This window comes from Peromyscus californicus, unplaced genomic scaffold (genome assembly GCF_007827085.1).
Source record: "Peromyscus californicus insignis strain IS unplaced genomic scaffold, ASM782708v3 Scaffold_5__1_contigs__length_169319896, whole genome shotgun sequence".
NCBI classification, from domain to species: domain Eukaryota; kingdom Metazoa; phylum Chordata; class Mammalia; order Rodentia; family Cricetidae; genus Peromyscus; species Peromyscus californicus.
In genome coordinates this window covers 8,866,656-8,885,664 of record NW_026294573.1, presented here as the reverse complement: position 1 = coordinate 8,885,664, position 19,009 = coordinate 8,866,656, and the positions used below count along the sequence as shown (strand labels likewise).

The window sequence follows — 19,009 nt, the reverse complement described above, 5'->3', positions numbered from 1 at the left end:
CGAAAAACAAAACAAAAAAAAGACAGGGGAAGTATTTTGTTGTTACTGTTTTTTGAGAGCGATCTTCTGTAGCCTGAGCTGGCCTGAATTATGTAGCTGAGGCTGGTCTTGAATGCCTGATCCTCCTGACTTTCCAAGTTCAGGGATTATAGTAGATGTGTAGCACTGTAACCAGTTTCTTTTTTTCCTTTTCCTCCCCCGCCCCTTCCCTTCTTTGTTGTCTTGGAATTCACTGCAGAGCCCAGCCTGGCTTCTCCTTCTCAGCACTCCTCCTGCCTCATCCTCCTACTGGGACTGCAGGTGTGAGCCACCACCCCGAGCTGGCAGGGTGCCCTGGTACCACAAGGAGCACGAACTGTTAAAGTCTTCCCGTCTCCACAAATGCCAGAGCTTCTCCACTTCTCACCCTGGCCAAACGCCCTCACCTCCTAGGTTTCAGCTGTGGGCCCGAGGCTGTGCTGGGCAGTGTGCAGACTGATTTATTTCCATCAATTCCCTCTTCTCCCAGGAATGCCAAGGAATTCCTTCCTTTCTCTGACCCCTGCCCTGCCCTTCTGGACCATGAACCAGTTCTCAGAGTGCATCTCAGCATCATCGCAGACTTCTGTCCACAGAAGACTCTACTTGTCACTTGGTCCTCTCCTCTCCGCGGAAGCTGCTTAAGAACTTGCCACTCACTGGGCGGCAGTGGCGCAAGCCTTTAATCCCAGCACTCGGGAGGCAGAGGCCGGCGGATCTCTGTGAGTTCGAGGCCAGCCTGGGCTACCAAGTGAGTTCCAGGAAAGGCGCAAAGCTACACAGAGAAACCCTGTCTCGAAAAACTAAATACTAAAAAAAAAAAGAACTTGCCACATCCCATTCTCTTCGACAGCTTCAGTCTGGTCACGGGGCTCCACACACAGATGGGCACCAGTGTCTTGGAGTCATGTCTTATGCATTAACAGCAGTCTTTGTGGGTTTTTCTATTTTCGGTGGTACTGGGACTCTAAGTTGGTTTTGTGAGTGTCAGGCAAGAACTTTACCACTGAGCTACAGCCCTAGGCCAACCTTGGGTTTGCCCTCCTCAAGACCTCTTGCATCTGAGGTCTTTACTTCATCAATGGTTGTCCTGCCTGGATACTAGAGCACCTGCAGGCCCTCCTGATGCAGGGTCCACCCAGTCAGCACAGGGAGTATTCACAACACAGAAACTCAGGCTTCTTTCCTCTCCACTCGGCCTAATTGCCTCTGGTGCTTTTCCACTGCCCTCGGGATATAGGATGTGAGCCCAAGGCCCTGGCCCAGCTCCTCATCACATACTTGGTTTTCCCTTGGCCAGAATGCCAGCTCTAGGATCTTCTTTCTTGCCATTACTCTCAACAAAGGGTTCTGCTCCTTCTGCCTAGCGTCCACCTAGTTAACTCCTTGTGCAGGTTTGAGGGAGAATGGTTCTCACAGGCTCACATATTTGAATACTTGGTCCATGGCTGGTGGAACTGTTTGGGAAGGATTAGGAGGTGTGGTGGTACTGGAGGAGGTGTGTCACTGGAGTTGGACTTTGAGGTTCAAAAGCCCATGTCATTTCCAGTTAGCTCTCTCTGCCTCAGGGTTGTGGAACAAGAAGTAAGCTCTCGGCTACTGCTCAGGTACCATGCTTGCCTGCTTGTTGCTGTGCTCACCACCACAATGGTCATGGGCTCTAACTAACCACCCAAAGCTGTCAGCTCCAAATAAATGCTTTCTTTCTTTCTTTCTTTTTTCTTTTTCCAGAGCTGAGGACCGAACCCAGGACCTTGTGCTTGCTAGGCAAGTGCTCTACCACTGAGCTAAATCCCCAACCCAATAAATGCTTTCTTTATGAGTTGTCTTGGTCATGGTGTCTTATTACCAACAATAGAAAAGTAACTAATATATTCCTCTTGTAAACTTGAACTCCAGTTATTTCCTTAGGAAACTTTTCTGGAATTTCCAATTTAAATTAAACCCTTCCATCCCAAGGCACCATAGCCTTGGATAACTCTCCTCCCTTTAGTGGCAGTGTTCCTCTTAGATTCTGGGCCCTGAGAAGCCGGGGAAGCTGTGTGTTTCTACCATTGTGGTTCCTTTAGCATCCAGCACAAATGAGTACTTGATTAACCGCCTCTGCTTACAAAAACGACCAGCTGACACCCAGTGCCTGGCATCCTACGTTTCCTATGATGTTCACATCCTCTGTCAGGGCTTCTTATCATCCCCATGGAGACGTGAGTTCAGAGGTCACACAGTGAGTGACTGTGGAACAGGGTCTATGGCTTTCTGGCTCCCACTGGCTCCCACTCTCCATGTAATAATCCACTCAACAGAAGAAAGAGGATGACCGTGGGTTGGCTGCTTCTTTCCAAAATCAAACATGGCTCCTCTTCCACCCTTCCACTGCAGTCCAAGTGGTCAGGCATGTATCTCACCATGAGGCCAGTAACTTGCCCCTGGAGGTGGCTGGTTCTGGAATCCACCCAGATTTCCTAAAGAACCTCCCTCATCCCCAGAGCTAATGAGGTTAAGAGATGTCAAGGGATATTAAAGGGTCTTCAGCAAGAAGAGCCAGAGGGGGAATGGGGGTGGGGGTGGGAGTGCTCCACTGCTGCCTTGAAGCCACTTAAGAGCCATGTGGAATTGAATCCCAGGAAGTGGTCTGGCCACCCACTGAGAGAGCACTCTCCTCTTCAGGTGTCTGACCCTTTAACCCCAAACACTCACCCGTAAGCTTGTCTCGAACCCTGTTAATAATCTGAATAGCTTTCTTGTTTAAGGCTTCTGGTTTCACCAAACCATCTCCAACTGAAAGACACAAGAGTAGAAGCAACAGGTCCAAGGCTGCCCTGCTTTTGTGAAACACCTGTGAGTGTGAGCAACCCTGTCCATGCGTCTCTGTCCTCAGCACACAATGCGGAGTTCACCAACCCTTTCCTCTCAAAGGCAGCTTTGTGACTTGCCCTGTCGACTCTCTTCCTGGCTTAGGGTTCAGTGTGCCTGCTGTCTGTGCAGTGAGCTAGTCCCTGCCGCAGTTCCTCAGAGGGACTTACTGAAAGAATGAATGGATTCTGGCACCGTGGTCCCTGCTTTCTTATGGGCTGGTTCTCCAAGTTCTACGCCGTCCAAAATTTCTAGGAAAAAAAAAAAATCAATCAGTAGATGATTCAAATACTAAGATATCATTATTTTCTAATTCTTTTTTTTTTTTTTTTTTTTTTTTGGAGAGGTCTCAGGTATTGGAGGCTGCCCTTGAACTCCCCATGTAGGTAAAGATTACCTCACATTGCTGGTCTTCATGCCTCTACCTCCCAAGTGCTGGGATTAGAGGCATGTGCCACAATGCCTGGCTGTCACTCTTGAATTTTTTTTTTTTTTTTTTTTTTTTTGATTTTTCGAGACAGGGTTTCTCTGTGTAGCTTTGCGCCTGTCCTGGGACTCACTTGGTAGCCCAGGCTGGCCTCGAACTCACAGAGATCCGCCTGGCTCTGCCTCCCGAGTGCTGGGATTAAAGGCGTGCGCCACCACCGCCCGGCTCTTGAATTTTTTTTTAAAGAATTATTTATTTATTATGTATACAGTGTTCTGCCTGCATGTATGCCTGCAGGCCAGAAGAGGGCACTAGATCCCATTACAGATGGTTGTGAGCCACCATGTGGTTGCTGGGAATTGAACTCAGGACCTCAGGAAGAGCAGCCAGTGCTCTTAACCTCTGAGCCATCTTCCCAGCCCAATTTTTTTTTCATTTCATTTTAAATTATGTGTATGTATATGTATGTGGGCATGCCCATGTGTGCTGTGGGATATTCTGTATGGCAAATGTGTTGCTGATTGGTCAATAAATAAAACACTGATTGGCCATTGGCTAGGCAGGAAGTGTAGGCGGGACAAGGAGGAAAATAAAGCTGGGAAGTGGAAGGCTGAGTCAGAGAGACACTGCCAGCCGCCACAATGACAAACCGCATGTGAAGATGCCAGGAAGCCACGAGCCACGTGGCAAGGTATAGATTAATGGAAATGGATTAATTTAAGCTATAAGAACAGTTAGCAAGAAGCCTGCCATGGCCATACAGTTTGTAAGCAACATAAGTCTCTGTGTTTACTTGGTTTGGTCTGAGCGGCTGTGGGACTAGCGGATAACAAAGATTTGTTCTGACTGTGGGCCAGGCAGGAAAATTCAAGCTACACATGTGGGGTGTGGGTGCCTAAGGCCAGAAGAGTTGGATCTTCCTGGAGTTGGAATTACAGACAGCTGTGATAGAGCTGACATGGGTGCTGGGAACCAAACTCAGGTCCTCTGGAAAAGCAGTATGTGCTCTTAACTGCTGAGCCAACTGTCCAAACCCTGTTATTCTTTTTTAAATAAAAACGATATTTATTTATGTGTATGTGAGTGCTGGAGGGAGTGAGCATATATGGGAAGTCAGAGAACAATTTCAGGAGCTGTTTCTCTCCTTCCACCATGTGCGTCCAGGGCACTCATCTTAGGTGGCCAGGGTTGGCCATAAGAACCTTCCTTAGCCACTGAGCTGTCCTGGGAATTAAACTCTGGGTTTCATCCATGTTAGGCAAGCACTTTCCTAAGCTACATCTTTAGCACTGACATCAGAAAAGAGTAACATGGCTGCAGGGATGGCTCAGTGGTTAAGAGCACTTGTAGCTCTTGTAGAAGACCTAGGTTTGATCCCACCACCCTCACGGTGGCTCACAATCATCTGTAATTCCAGTTCCAGGTGATCCAACACCTTCTTCTGGCTTCCTCCAGGCATTCATCAAATGTATAGACATATGTGCAGGCAAAACACCTATACACATATAAATAAAAAAATAAAACAATGATTAAAGATTAAAAAAAAAGAGTAATATAAAGAAATTAGTTTCTAATTCTTTTTGTTGTTGTTGTTGTTGTTTTGTTTTTTTTTTAAGACAGGTTTCTCTGTGAAACGATCCTGGCTGTCCTGGAACTCATTCCGTAGACCAGGCTGCCCTCAAACTCACAGAGATACTTGTAAAAATTTACTATTTGTTACTATTATGTGTAACTGTAATTCTTTCTTTTTTTTTTTTCAAGACAGGGTTTCTCTGTGAAGCTTTGGAGCCTGTCCTGGAACTAGCTCTGTAGACCAGACTGGCCTTGAACTCACAGAGATCCACTTGCCTCTGCCTCCCGAGTGCTGGGATTAAAGGCATGCGCCACCACTGCCTGGCTATAACTGTAATTCTTATTTGATAACTGTTTTTGTTGTATATAATTTTACCATGTTAAAGTTGAAACCTTCCTTTTTAACTTGACAAAAAGGAGGAACTGTGGAATATTCTTTTACACTGTGTGAATATATGTCACTGTGATTGGGTTAATAAAGGAGCTGACTGGCCAATAGCTGGACAGGTAGAGGGTTAGGTCGGACTTGCAGCCAAAAAGAGAGCTCGAAGAAAGGGGAGTCTCCAGGAGAGGCAGAGAGAAGCAACATGGACTTGCTGTGTTGAAAAAAGGCACTGCAATGTGGCAGAGCGTAGATAAGAAATATGGTTAACTTAAAATGTAAGAGCTAGTTAGTAACAAGCTTGAGGTATGTTCTGAGCATTCAAAATTTAAAATAAGTCTCAGTGTGGTTATTTGGGAACTGGTTGGTGGGACAGAAAAACCAGCCTGCAACTGTGAATGTATGTACGATGTGTGTCGGGGAGGAGTGCATGGCACAGCTCATGTGGTCAGAAGACAACCTAATGCGTCAGTCTCTCCTTCTACCTTTTACATGGGTTCTGGGAATCGAACTCAGGTCCCCAGGCTTGAGTGGCAAGCATCTTGACAGCCCCCCTGCCCCCCCTTTTTTTTCATACTGGGTCTCATACCCTAGGCTGGCCTCAAACTTGCTATGTAGGTAAGATGACCTCAAATACTCCGGATATAAAGGAATGGAGTCTGCCATCTTCCCTGGATGTACTCACCTACTGACTGGCCTGCAGAGTAGGAATCTGTCCTTGTTCGGGACCGCTTATTGCCTTTGGTATTTGCTAGGAAAAGAAAGTGTTATAAAGTACTTCAGACTGTGATTTTAAAGAAACTTGGTTGAAAAGGTATTTCCTTATGATTATAAAAACATAATTTTTTCAAAAGCTGTAATGCTGAATAGTGAACAAGATCTATCATTCAAAACCAAGTGAGAGAGTCAGGATCTGCAACCTAGATGCTCTCCACTGCAGACCTGACTTAGACAAGGTGAGTGTTGGTTTCAAATCACAACTGTCTGTGTTTCTTACTAAAATCCTAGCTTCTTCACTCTGCAGCCCAACAAATGAAACCCATGAAGGTATAGTTTACCTAGAAAAACATCTTCACTAAACAGCTAAGCCTCGATTGGGAGCGTTCCATAGCTCATAAAAATGCTTGAAATTCCTCTCCAGCCCCTAGAGGTGCTTTGTAATGTGTTTGGGACACATCCATATACACAAATATACACACTTATACACTTATGTCAAATAGTCCAGGCTGGCTTAGAACATATAAAGAATTCATCCCACAGAGGTGAAACTCACTGTCCATTAGCCTCCAGTTCAGCAAAGGGTCGTAGACAAAGGCTTCCAGTACGGCCATGACACTGTCCTTGTGTTCCCGAAGCACTTCCATCACCGTGTGGCATGTGGTTCTGTAGTTGCCATCCAGACCGGTAACCTGCACAAGGGACAGAGCCACACAGCCAGTAGTTACTAATGGTGGCTCACTGGTGCCTTATGACCAAGGCAAGGGGGGGGGGCTGTTACCCTCACATCGGCAAATCCAGGCCAGACACAGTAACAGAGATGGTTACAGAAACCACATGGGCACCTGGAGAGCTCTAACAAGCACGTCTGTCCTCAGAGAAGGGTATCACTGGGTTGGCTACATTTCAAATCCACTCACCTCCATAGCATTGGTCAACATTCTTGTTAGTCTAAATGGAATCTTTTCTGGAAATTTCTCTCTGGTCATAGCCACCTATAGGGTCATGAAAGGAAAAGTCAAATCCACAGTTAGGTCATATCCTCTAGCGAAGGCCAGGTGAAGGTGGGTGGCTTCTCTTGACATCACGTGCACTGACTGACTGAATTCAGCGAGAGGGTGTTTATCACAGGGATTTGAAAGACGACTTAAGAAAACAAAAACAGGAACGAGAGAAAGGACAGGTGCTCACTGCCTAGCTTTGGCTAGCATGCAGCCAGAGGACAAGACATCCCTCTTCTCTGAGAGGGTGTGGGGAGAGTCTTTGCCCAAGGCGCTGAGAGGCTAAGGGGTAGGGGGAGGGTAAGGGAAGGCCTTTGGGGCTGGAGTTGCCCAAAGTGTCAGGAGGCTTAGCTTTCTGCAGCGTTCACCTCAAAGCAGTCCCCAAAGTCAATGTGCAGGATCTTTCCACTCAGCCGGTCCAGCATCAGGTTGGATGGGTGTCTGACAAACGAGAGAGAGCAGGGAGGGAAGAATCAGTCCAGGAGACAGCTCCAGGCCAGGGGCTGGCAAAGGCCCACTCGGGCCAACCCAGTCTCCACCTGCCTGTGTGATTCGGGGTTTGTGGGAGCTAGCCTTACTCACTGGTTTCTGCACGGATGAAAGCTGCTTTTTTTTTGGGGGGGGGGGGGGCCACAAAGGCAGAGAAGAGTGCTTGCGGCAGAGGTCACACAGCCCACAAAGCCTAATCTTGGGTCCCCAGGAAAACAGTTTCTGTCAAGAGTGGCCCAGCTCTGTCATTCACACCAAGCAGCTACCACAGGGGCTTGTCTGTGAACCTCTGGATCAGTCTAAGGCCTTAGTCGACAGTCCTTCCTCAAAGGCATTCTGCCAGGGTTTCATGTTTCAAAGCACTGCTTTCCAGAGCTCTGTATTTTGTTTTACAGTGTGTGTGCACATGTACGCACCATGGCTCTTGATTGGCAGTTAGAGGACAGCTCACAGGAGTTGATTCTCCCATGTGGGCTCCAGAGAGCAAACTCAGGTTGTCACGTCCTGTGGTGTAAGCATTTCTACCTGCGGAGCTAGCGCTCTGGATTTTTTTTTTTTTAGACAGGGTCTCACTGTGTAGTTCTGGCTGTCCTAGATCTCACAGAGATCTACCTGCCTCTGCCTCTTGAGTGCTGGAGTCAAGGACTTGTTTAACAAGCCTTGATTGGCCTTGTTTTTTAAAGATGAGATCTCATTTTGCTTCCCAGGTTCATTTCATATCTTAGGCTCAGGACCAATTTACAAAAAAGGATCTTAGGCTGACGCAACATTCCTATCTCAGCTCCCAAGCACTGGGACTATAGGTGCACACATTAGAGCCTGGCTCTTAGCCCTGAGTTTTTATTTTGGAGGTAGGGGGCACAAAATGATTTTTACTTAAGTAAATGTATGAGACACAATTCCAAAAGAAAAGCAGTAGATACCAAATAATCCGTTTTGTTTATGTTCTTGTTAGTCATTATCTGAACATTCCTTTTTTTTTCTTTTTGGGTGGTCCCGCAGATCAAACTCCAGGCTTTGTATTAGCTACACAAGTGCTCTTCCATTGAGTCTTTTTTAAAGATTTTTAAAAATTTTTTTATGCCGAATGCTGTTTATTGAAGGAGGGAAGAGGTCTTAAATACAGGCTTACAGCACAATGGGAGAACCCCAGAGGGCACAAGTTCGCTACAGATGTTTTACAATCTTGCATCTAAGCTGTTAATGCCCATTATGCAGGATACACAGATAAGGAACTTCCCTTAAGCATTCAGGAGGGTGGAACCTGGCAGGGAATTAGCATAGGGAGGATATCAAGATCAAGGTCAGCAAGCAAGGCAACAGTTACCCAAAACGGAGGCCAGGGACCTACAGGTCCCCCTTTTACTAAAAAATGAGCTTCTGATTTAGGTTGCGTGGGACGTCAGCAGGTCACCTTACCCGTCATGGAGAAGCCTGCCCAGGCCACAAAGGCGCTCTGTCTTAGGTTGGTGAGCGCCCCCCCAGGCATTACCCGTCTCTGAATACTCATAATACAGGCTCAATTGCTTCCACTGAGTCTTATCCCCAGCCCTGAATTATTGCTTTGGTTACTACACTTAGAGGTGTATTTCGTATAATCTAAGGTTCTACTTTGGTTGGTTTCAATTATAGATAGAGAATGATCTGTCTTAGCACAGTGGTGATTGATGAATTTGTTAAATCAATAAATCACTTTGGTGAGCCCTCCCTGCTGTAGGCACAATCACCCTACTTCTCGATAAAACTATTTGTGCTTGCCCTTTGAAAAATAAAAGTTATTTATTCAATGGTCATGTCATTTCACTAGAAAACAAAATGAAACTATTCAAAACAACTGGAGAAAGAGACTTAAAGATACAAATTATATGCACTCACCTGTCTCCCAGGCCTAAAATGTATCCAACCATTGACATGACGGCTAAGGAGCGGGTATAGTTGGTTCTGCGGTCAAACCACACCTATAACACAAGTGCACACGTGAATCAGCATTCTATAAGTCAGTAGTTTCAACATAGATAGTCCAGGAGAGCTGTTCTTAAGATTCCACCATAACCAGTTAGAATGGATAATGGAACAAAGATCCCATTTATGATTATAAACTATGCCTCAAAAATCAACTTTATGAGAAACGTGTTGTGTTTGGATGAATAAATGAGCCTTTCCTTAGGAACATGAAGATGTCAGTGAAAATATGCATTTCAGGATTTCCACTTGAGACTATGAAGACAAACCATCTTTCCAAGTTGTTTGGTACATTTAATGTCATTCTAAAAAATGTCAACAGCACTGTTTCTGATACATCAGTACAATGGTCCTCAAATTTATGTGGTAGAAAACAAAAACAGAACTAGCCAATGTGAAGAAGCTTGCATTAAATAGGCAGAGAGAGATGAGATGGCTCTAGAGTGAATCCCCAGGAGACTGAGATCAGTGTGTAAGCAAGGCAGTCTTAGGAGTGGGGAAGGGTAGATATTCTGAAAAACAGTGAGCTAGTAGCTGACCATTACACACGTTTAAAAAACCATATTTATTGATTTGCGTATGTCAGGGAGGCAGGTGCATGTGCTACAGTACTCATGAAGTCAGGGGACAACTTGTGTGAGTTGGTTCTCTTCTTCTATCATGTGGGTACCAGGGATTGAAGTCAACTTGTTAGTGAATTAACCTGCCAAGCTATCTCTCCAGTCCAGTTTTATTTCATTTGGAAAAAAAAAAAAAAAAAAGACTGATTTATTTATATGTGTGTGAGCGTTTTGCTTGCATGTATGTCTGTGCACCACTTCTATGCCTGATGCCTATGACGGGCAGGAGGATGTTGGATGCCTGGAACTGGAGTTACAGACAGTTGTGAGATGCCATGTGAGTTCTGGGAACTTAAGTGAGGTCCTCTGCAAGAGGAGCCAGTGCTGTTAACCACTGAACAATATCTCTAGTACTCTCTCTCCCATCCCCCAAGACAGGATCTCATATATAGCTCAGATAGTCTTCAAATTCTCTATGTAGTAAAGGATGGACTTAAATTCATGGTGATCCTCCTGCCTCAGTCTCCAAAATGCTGGGTTTACAGGCATGAACCATCATTCTCAATTTAATCAGGTTTCAGAAAGCTTTTTGTGAAAATTCCTCAGCTAACCACAACAAAAATGAGTCTACTCCTGTCAAATGTGGGTGTCTGTGGTGGTGGTGGGAATGTCTGCAGAGCCCCGGGCCATACCTCTGAGCTGGGGCTTTTCAGCCACAGTAGCTTGGCCAGGTCATCCCCAGCAGTGTTGTTGACGGCGTGCTCAAACACCTCCACTTTCTGCATCAGAGTCAGGTGGTCATAGTCAGGAGCCATCTGAATCAGGACATGATCAGTCAGTGAGAGAGGAGCCCACAACAGCCAGCCCACATTTAGGAGAACAGGCTGAGGCCAGGCAGAGCTGGGTTCTGATTTCACCAGCAATGCCAACAGAGAAAGGAAATAACATGGGAAAGGGAAAAAACAATGTGGTGGCTATTTTTTTTTTTTTTTTTTTGTTAAGACAAGGTCTTATTATGTAGCCCTGGTTGTCCTGAAATTTGTTATGTAGACCAGACTGGTCTTGAACTCACAGAGATCTACTTGCTTCTGCCTTCCCAATGCTAGGATTAAAGTCATGAATCACTATGCCCAGCACTTTTTTGTTTTTAGACAGGGTTTCTCTGTGTAGCTTTGCACCTTTCCTGGAACTCACTCTGTAGACCAGTCTGGCCTTGAACTCAAAGAGATCTGCCTGCCTCTGCCTCCCAAGTGCTGAGATTAAAGTGTCACTCACTGCCTGACAACTTTTATAATTTAAAAAAAAAAAAATGTATTATTATTTTGTATGTATGTGGAGGTCAGAGGAAAATTTCTGGGAGCCACTTCTCATTTCATTGTGGTTCTGGGGCCATCAGGTGGGCTGCACAGCAGGCCCCTTCCCCCGATAAGCCTTCTTGCCCGCCCTCCTCTTTTGTTTCTCAGCGTTTATCTGCTCTATCAGTTCCTTCATTAAGCCTTTTCCACAGGCTTAATGTGATTCCCTGGACAGCTTTCTCAGTGGCATCCCACTGTTGTGGGACATGTGTACACTGTGTGAAAATGCACTGCTGTGATTGGGGGAATAAAGAGCTGAACGGCCAATAGCTAGACAGGAGGGACTTCCGGGCAGAGAGAGAACTCTGGAAAGAAGAAGGTGGAGTCGCCAGTCAGACAGGGAGGAATCAGCATGAGCAGTATGGAGAGATGAGGTCACAAGCCACACAACAAAATGTAGATAAAAATAAATGGGTTAATTTAAGTTATAAGAGCTAGTGGGACAAACCTAAGCTAAGGCCGAGCTTTCATAATAAGTCTCTGTGTCATTATTTTTTTTTTTTTTTTTTTTTTGGTTTTTCGAGACAGGGTTTCTCTGTGTAGCTTTGCGCCTTTCCTGGAACTCGCTTTGGAGACCAGGCTGGCCTCGAACTCACAGAGATCCGCCTGGCTCTGCCTCCCGAGTGCTGGGATTAAAGGCGTGCGCCACCACCGCCCGGCACTCTGTGTCATTATTTGTGAGCTGGAGGCCCCAAGAAAAATCTGACCACACCCCACCAGACAGGTGTGGGTACCCTGGAGTGTGGGTACACATGAGGGTCAGGGCATTGGCATGATGGTGGCACGTACCCGCAGCATGATGCGATGCTCGATGTTCAGGAGGATCTTCTTCTTCTCCCTGTAGTCCCGGATGAGGGCATGCAGGGTGTCACAGTGGGGGACCCAGCCAATGAGGCCCGAGTTGGTAGACAGAGGGATGACTGCGTATCTCTGGATGCTGGTGGCCACAGGGAAGGAGAGTCATTGCACAGTGAACACAAGTACACCTCTGATCAGCTTAGGACACACAATGCCTTTCCTGAGCTCCCTGCTGCCTCTGTAAAGAAGGCACCCCAGAAGATGCCATGGAAGCCACAGTGGTCCTCAACTTAGCTCATAAATTCATCAAATGACTACTTATAGAGCTAGAGTAACTTCAGTGGAACAGCCATGGGCTGAGAGGCAGAGACACAGCAGGAAGTGTTTTGCTGGCTTTGGTCCCAGGGGAACATCACATTTGTGGACTTGAGTCTAATCTTCGAGGCACTACCTTCTGAGCTCACTAAAGGCATTTCACAATGGGAGCACACCAAAAAGTCTGGAGGATCTTCCTGTGTTGGGCACCTTGGTGCTCCTTGCCAGATACTTTAATTGAATGTTAGTTTTGTTTTACTTTTTTTTTTTTGAGACTAGGTCTTTCTATGCAGCCCTGGTTGGTCTGGAACCTGTTAGACCAGGCTTGCAGCAATCCTCCTGCTCCTGCCTATTTCCTAAGTGCTGGGATTACAGGAGTGTGCCACCATACTGAGAGGGATTTCTTTTTCACAACAGTTCAGGTTGGCCTTAAGCTCTCTATGTAGACTAGGCTAGCTCTGAATTTTTTTTGGCGGGGGGCATTGTTTTGAGACAGGGTTTTTCTGGGTAGCTTTGGAGCCTGTCCTGGAACTCACTTTGTAGACCAGGCTGGCCTCGAACTCTCAGAGATCCACCTGCCTCTGCCTCTCAAGTGCTGGGATTAGCTTTGAATTCTTGATCCTTGTGCCTCTACCTCCCAAGCTCTAGGATTACAGGCATGTGCCACCAGACCTAGCTCAGGCACCTAATTTTAAAGTCTGTGGAGACACATGATTCCATGGACAGCATAGGATGGAATGGGAAGGGCCCTGAGAGCTCCGCCTCTCAGTGTTCTGCATACCTGAGGTTTTTCCGAAGAGAAGTGGGGTCATTGGCCAGGAGCGTGTTCACCAGGCCAAAGAGCTGCATCACTCGCTCATCCTGCCGCAGGTCTTCGTGGCCTTTCAGGAGGAAAACAAACTCGTGCCCATTGCTGCCTGCAAGAAACGGGGAGCAACTGAAATGGGTCAGAGCTGCTCGCATTACTATCCAATACCACCAGCTAGCCCAAGGTGCTGCGGAATCCTCTCCCCCCTAGTCATACTGTCCCTACAGACAAGCGCATCTGTACCCTTGAACTGAGGGAAAGAACAGCTCTGCTTTCAGTGGTCTCCAACAACCAATGCTGCTCTAATGAAAACAAGAGCTATTTCAGGAGGACCGAGAATGATTGCGTGTTGAGAGTCTATAGGTTCCCCGTTCCCCATTCCACTCTCCTTTCCTGACTCCTCCAGGCCAGTCACCTGGGCCCCCTAATGAAAGTGAAGTATGCCCAATGGGAGAACCAGCAGGGTGCCAGGAAACATGAAGAGGTCAGGGGATTTGCCCATAGCTGGCTGGGCAAGTGGGTCTGGGGTGGAGAGGGAGGAGGAGCCTCACTGCTAAGAGTTCCTTCTTAAGCTTCTCTTTTCTTAAAGAGACAGGGTCTCATGTAGCCCATTCTGACCTTGAACTTGTAGTAATCCTCCTGCCCTTGCCTCCTGAGTGCTCGGATTATAAATGTGTGCCACCATGCCTGGTTTATATAGTCCTATAGGTCTATATAAAGCAGAGCCAGGAGGATCTCTGTGAGTTCAAGGCCAGTTTGGTCTACAGAGAGAGATCCAGGATAGGCACCAAAACTACACAGAGAAACCCTGTCTTGAAAAACCTAAAGAAAAAAGAAAGAGTGAGAAAGGAAGCCAGGCATAGTAGTGAATGCCTTTAATCCCAGCACTCTGGAGGCAGAGGTAAGCAGATCTTGAGTGTTTGAGGCTAACCTGGTCTACATCATGAGTTTCAGGACACATAGGGCTACATAGTGAGACCCTGTCTTGAAAAAAAAAAAAAATCCATGAATGAATGAATAAACAAACAAACTGTTGCTTCACTTCAACAAGGAAGGTGCTGGGCAAACAAGGAGTCTTAGAAGACGTAACAGGAGGAGATTTGTTGGGGAATATTATTTTAAGGGGTGTTACTTTTGTTTATGTTGCATTTGCTTAACTCCATGAAGCTGTGTTCCTCTGCCTGTGTGAAACACCTGATGGTCTGATAGAAAGAACTGAACGGCCAATAGCAAGGCAGGAGAGAGGACAGGCGGGGCTGGCAGGCAGAGGGAATATATAGAAGGAGAAATCTGGGAGGAAAAGGAAAAGGAGAAGTAGCCAGAGAAGGAGGAGGATTCCAGGGGCCAGTCACCCAGCCACACAGCAAGCCGCGGAGTAAGAGTAAGATTTACAGAAGTAAGAGAAAAGTCCAGAGGCAAAAGATAGATGGGATAATTTAAAGTTAAGGAAAGCTGGCAAGAAACAGGCCAAGCTAAGGCCAGGCATTTTTAATTAAGAATAAGCCTCCATGTGTGATTTTTTGGGAGCTGGGTGGCGGGCCCCCTAAAAGAGCAAAAAACCAACAGATTCACTGTCCTCCCTCTCTCCTGACAGAGATGGGGGCTGCAGCAGGTGAAATGGCAGGCAATCATTTCAGAAGAAAGGGAACTTAGGCAGGGCAGAGGAGGTGTGCTTGGTCCTTACCCATCAGGGTCAACTTCCGGGGTCTCTGCTTTGACGTGATGACTTGCAAAGATGGGGCAATGGACTGAATGCGAATGATTGGCTGGTTGGGGTCATATGTTCCTGGCACAGCCAATTCAAGGTCCCGGCACATCAGAAGTTTGGGGGAAACATACTGCAGCTCCAGGGATGTGAGCTGTGAATAGTTAGGAAAGGATTTAGACTTCTACCTCGCAAGGGGAACTGAAGCACAATTTAAGTATTTTCCTTTCATTAAATAGCAACAAGGAATTGCTTGCCCTAAAGTCTTCAGCACAAGTGAAGCCAGATGCACAGGACGAGCCCAGGAGCTCACAAGGCACTCTGCTGACAGACAACCCAGGAGGGAGCCTCAAGAGCCTACCTGGGGTAACTGCTTGGAGATCCGTCTGAACACGTGATAATAGAGGTCCCAGGCTTGGGTGAGGTCCTTGACATTGCCTGATTTCATGTACTTCCTGCACCACTCTTGTGCCTCCATTAAATCTCGACCATATGCCTGAGGGGGGAAGCAGGACACAGTTTCAAGTCACCCAAGTGGCCATGACCCTAGGAGACTCAATCCCCAAGCCGACCACACAGACCCCCAGGGTGCCTGAGGAGGTGTGAAGGTTCCAGGAGGGAACGGCCTAGCAGCAGAGGAAATAAGATGACCCCTGGAGGAATTCCAGTTCAAAGTTCAGCAGCTGAAGGAGCAGCTTGGTGGGGCAGTGCTTGCCCGTCATGTGCGAGACCCTGGGTTTGATCCCGCCCCCCAGCATGTCAAGAAAATGACAATAATTTAAAGGGCTAGAGAGAGAGCTCAGTGCATTGGCTATTCTTCCAGGTCTTGAGTTCAATTTCCAGCACCCACATGGAGGCTCACAACATCTACAACTGTACCCATGGGAACAGATGCCCTCTTCTAGTGTACATAGATACAGACAAAACACTCATATACATAAATAAATAAAGCTTAAAAAAAAGCCAGTAATTTTTTTTTAAAAAAATATGGTCATTGCAACAACTAGATTTTTGTTTTGCTTTGTTTTTCTGGGCATGAGTTCTATGTCTAGGCTGGCCTTCAACTTGCAATCTTCTTGCACAGAGTGTTGGGATTATGGTTTTCTATGCTGTGACCTCTGCTGGGTGCAACTTTTAAGGGCAGTAGGAAGGTCAGAGGGGAAGCAGTCTGGTGAGGGGAGGAGAACGTCCCTGTACCTGATTAAAGGATGTTTCCTTCAGAGTCTGGGGGCCCCGCTCCATCATAGCATGCAGGGGCTCCAGCACCTCGAACATGCCTTTCACATTCCTCTCCCCAAAGTACAGGCGCGACGCCTCTTCCAGGCCCTCATGCCACATCTCGTGCCAGAGGATGGCTACTCGGATCAGCTCTTCACTCACCTGATCAGAGGGAGAAAGAAGGAAGGCCACAGGTAAGCTACCCTTGGGAGAGAAGGAGAGGGTGGTGCCACGCTGAGGGAGAGAGGCTCCAGACACACTCACCATCATGGCTTGCTGGACCAGGGTGTTACTGTGCTCACACATGTTCTTCAGGATCTTGTTGGCTGCGTTGTGACGGGCTGTTGTGGTAGACTTAGAAGCCACCGTCAGCGGATAGATGAGGGCCTAAAGCAAGCAGAGGGATACTTGCAAAGGACAACGTGTACAAGACCTGGTGTATTTTGAGGAGCATGGCAAAGAAGTGGTGAGGAGAGCATTAGCTGGTGGACATTAGGGAAGGGGCCACTGCACCGGGAGAGGAAGGCCCCTGCTCGCTGGACACTGCCAGCACTGGGTGACGCATTAGCTCCCAGTCCCACACTGTCTCTTGAGCAGCTTTAGGAAAGGTTAGCCACCAAACCAACCATCAGGGGTTTCATGAGAAAATGTTGGCACGTACCTGGGGGTGGTACCGACCAATGTCGGTGAGAAGCTGGTGGATGAGCCGGCCCACCAAGGGTCTGGGCGTGTCAATTCTTGCAATGAGCTGAGGGATAACCTGGTATGCAGGAAGACACGATGCACAGCATGTGAGGCATAGGAAAGAAGACTGATTTTTTTTTTGTTTTGGAGACAAGGTCTCATGCAGCCTAGGCTTGTCATGATCCTTTTGCCTCAATCTCCCATGTGCTGGGATTTCAGGCATATGCTTTGATCTAGCAGGTCTCAGTTCCCTGGACCGTGGGACCAAGCTGTGCTTCTTTATAGCTTACAGCACAGGCTGCCTTGCTACTGTGACCACTGGGGACTTCAAGAGGAGACAAGCGGGAGAGGTTGTGACCCATCCTCATTGTCACCGGGTTCTCACCTGTAACCAAGTGTCAATCTGTATGGCCTTCACCCCTTCCACTAAGGCTTCATTGACATCTGGCCAATGACCATAATCAAACCACAAGGTGAGGACTCTGGGGAGACAGGAGAGAGTCAGAATTAGGTTTCCTAGCTTGTCTGCCTTTCACCTTTAAGGCTGACGGGTGGCAGAGCTTGTGAGGGATCGCTAACGATCAGCCCAAGGTTTCACCCCAGGTCTGTCAGGGCCACTGAGGTACAAGCTCAGCTGCAGAGATGAGCGGGGCAGGGTCTGGACACGTGGAAGGAGGTGCTGCAGTGAGGCTGGCGAGTCAGACCAGTCAGGCCCCAGGATGAACGGCAGGCAGCCTCCCCTTTCTCACTTCTCCTTCATCTCCACGGTTTCAGCCTCATGTGTGAGGCCTGGTCGGCTGTCATGTCTCAAAGGACAGGAGAACAAAGGCCCATATGCTGACCGGGACTGTCCCGACCAGATGGGGAATACGAAGACACCAGATGGGTGGCTTTTATGTCCTGCCACTGATAAGGCCTTTCAGAGCAACACCCTCCCCTTACTCCGTACCTGAGTGTATCCTGGAGATTGTTGCCTCTTGACAAGGAGATAGAACGGAAGAAGCCTTGGACAGCTGGGACAGTGTACAACAAGAGGGTTTTGGACAAATCCTGTTGAAACACAAGTGTATTACTGACACTCTTGGTCTCAACTCTCTCATCTGCAAAGCGGGCACAGCTGTACACTGATGGCGCCCGCCTCGGAGGGTAGTTAGGAGTGTGAGAACACTTATGCTTGGGGGCTAATGACATACAGAATGCATTCCACAGTGGCAACTGTTTTCATAATCATATCCTGGCATAATGTGGCTTCCTGAGCAGGGCAGTAGGAGTGGAGCAGAGGCCCTGAACATGCTGTTCTTTGTACTTGCTGGCTGCTCTGTTGCATTCTGGACTGACAGGCCCAGGGGAGGTAGATGGAAAGCGCAGGGCAGAGGACAGATCCCCAAGGCTCTGTCCTCAGAATGGCCCTGCAGCTGTAGTAGCCACCCACACACAAGGGCAGTGCATGGAGGGGATGAGCTCATCTCTGTGGGAAGCAAGGAGCCTTTCTTCAGCTGACAGCAGCTCCCCAACATGCATGCACTCACGGAGCACAGCCTCTGCTACACAGTAAGGCCAGCCAGGCAGTGTGTCCGGCCCATCCTGCCTCAGAGAAAGCCTCAGGCTTCTCGGAGCTTCCCGACTATCTCAGATAGACAGTGCAGAGCTGTGCTCTGGCCAGTTCTGAGTGAGGAGGAGGTTACCTCGGTGACCTTCTTCTGCAGAGGGGAGGGGGTGGGGCTGTTCTCGGTGCTCTCAGCCTCGCTCTCACTGTTGCTACCCTCTGTGCTTGTGGCAGCAGCGGCAGAGGCGGCTGTGGTGGCAGCAGTGGTGGCATTGGTGATGTTGGCTCCACTGGCGTGACGCAGTTTCTTCTTCTCGTCCCGGGCTTGGTTCTGATGTTTGTAGTGCAGCACAGCTTCAAAGTTCATCACTGCCCATGCATGCCAAGCCTAGGAGCACAGGGCGAGAGTCAAGGGCAGACAAGGGTCGCTCTGATCCAGTGCAAGGCTCAGAGAAGTGTAAGGCTAGTGTCGAGGAGGCAGAGCTTGACACTCTGAGTCTGTTCTGAGGATGGGGCCTTGAGATCAGTAGGATGAGACGCTACATCTACAGACACTCAGGAAGCGGCCTGTGACCAATGTGACTCAACCATCTCCTGAG

The 19,009-nt window shown here is 47.8% G+C and overlaps 1 protein-coding gene across 1 annotated transcript in view; it reads right to left on the bottom strand.

The window, feature by feature from the left end:
- Window positions 1-19,009, bottom strand: part of Mtor (mechanistic target of rapamycin kinase) — a 114,124-nt gene that overhangs the window by 2,537 nt on the left and 92,578 nt on the right. Inside the window, exons 39-56 of the mRNA XM_052714953.1 lie at window positions 18,550-18,798; window positions 17,814-17,914; window positions 17,250-17,346; window positions 16,842-16,940; window positions 16,445-16,567; window positions 16,160-16,342; window positions 15,324-15,458; window positions 14,942-15,116; window positions 13,231-13,366; window positions 12,126-12,273; window positions 10,674-10,796; window positions 9,335-9,417; window positions 7,339-7,411; window positions 6,890-6,964; window positions 6,526-6,661; window positions 5,938-6,003; window positions 3,042-3,122; window positions 2,716-2,796 (exon numbers count right to left, since the gene is read on the bottom strand). Coding sequence (XP_052570913.1) covers window positions 2,716-2,796; window positions 3,042-3,122; window positions 5,938-6,003; window positions 6,526-6,661; window positions 6,890-6,964; window positions 7,339-7,411; window positions 9,335-9,417; window positions 10,674-10,796; window positions 12,126-12,273; window positions 13,231-13,366; window positions 14,942-15,116; window positions 15,324-15,458; window positions 16,160-16,342; window positions 16,445-16,567; window positions 16,842-16,940; window positions 17,250-17,346; window positions 17,814-17,914; window positions 18,550-18,798 — 2,164 coding nt within the window. The remainder of the gene's footprint in view (window positions 1-2,715; window positions 2,797-3,041; window positions 3,123-5,937; window positions 6,004-6,525; window positions 6,662-6,889; window positions 6,965-7,338; window positions 7,412-9,334; window positions 9,418-10,673; window positions 10,797-12,125; window positions 12,274-13,230; window positions 13,367-14,941; window positions 15,117-15,323; window positions 15,459-16,159; window positions 16,343-16,444; window positions 16,568-16,841; window positions 16,941-17,249; window positions 17,347-17,813; window positions 17,915-18,549; window positions 18,799-19,009) is intronic.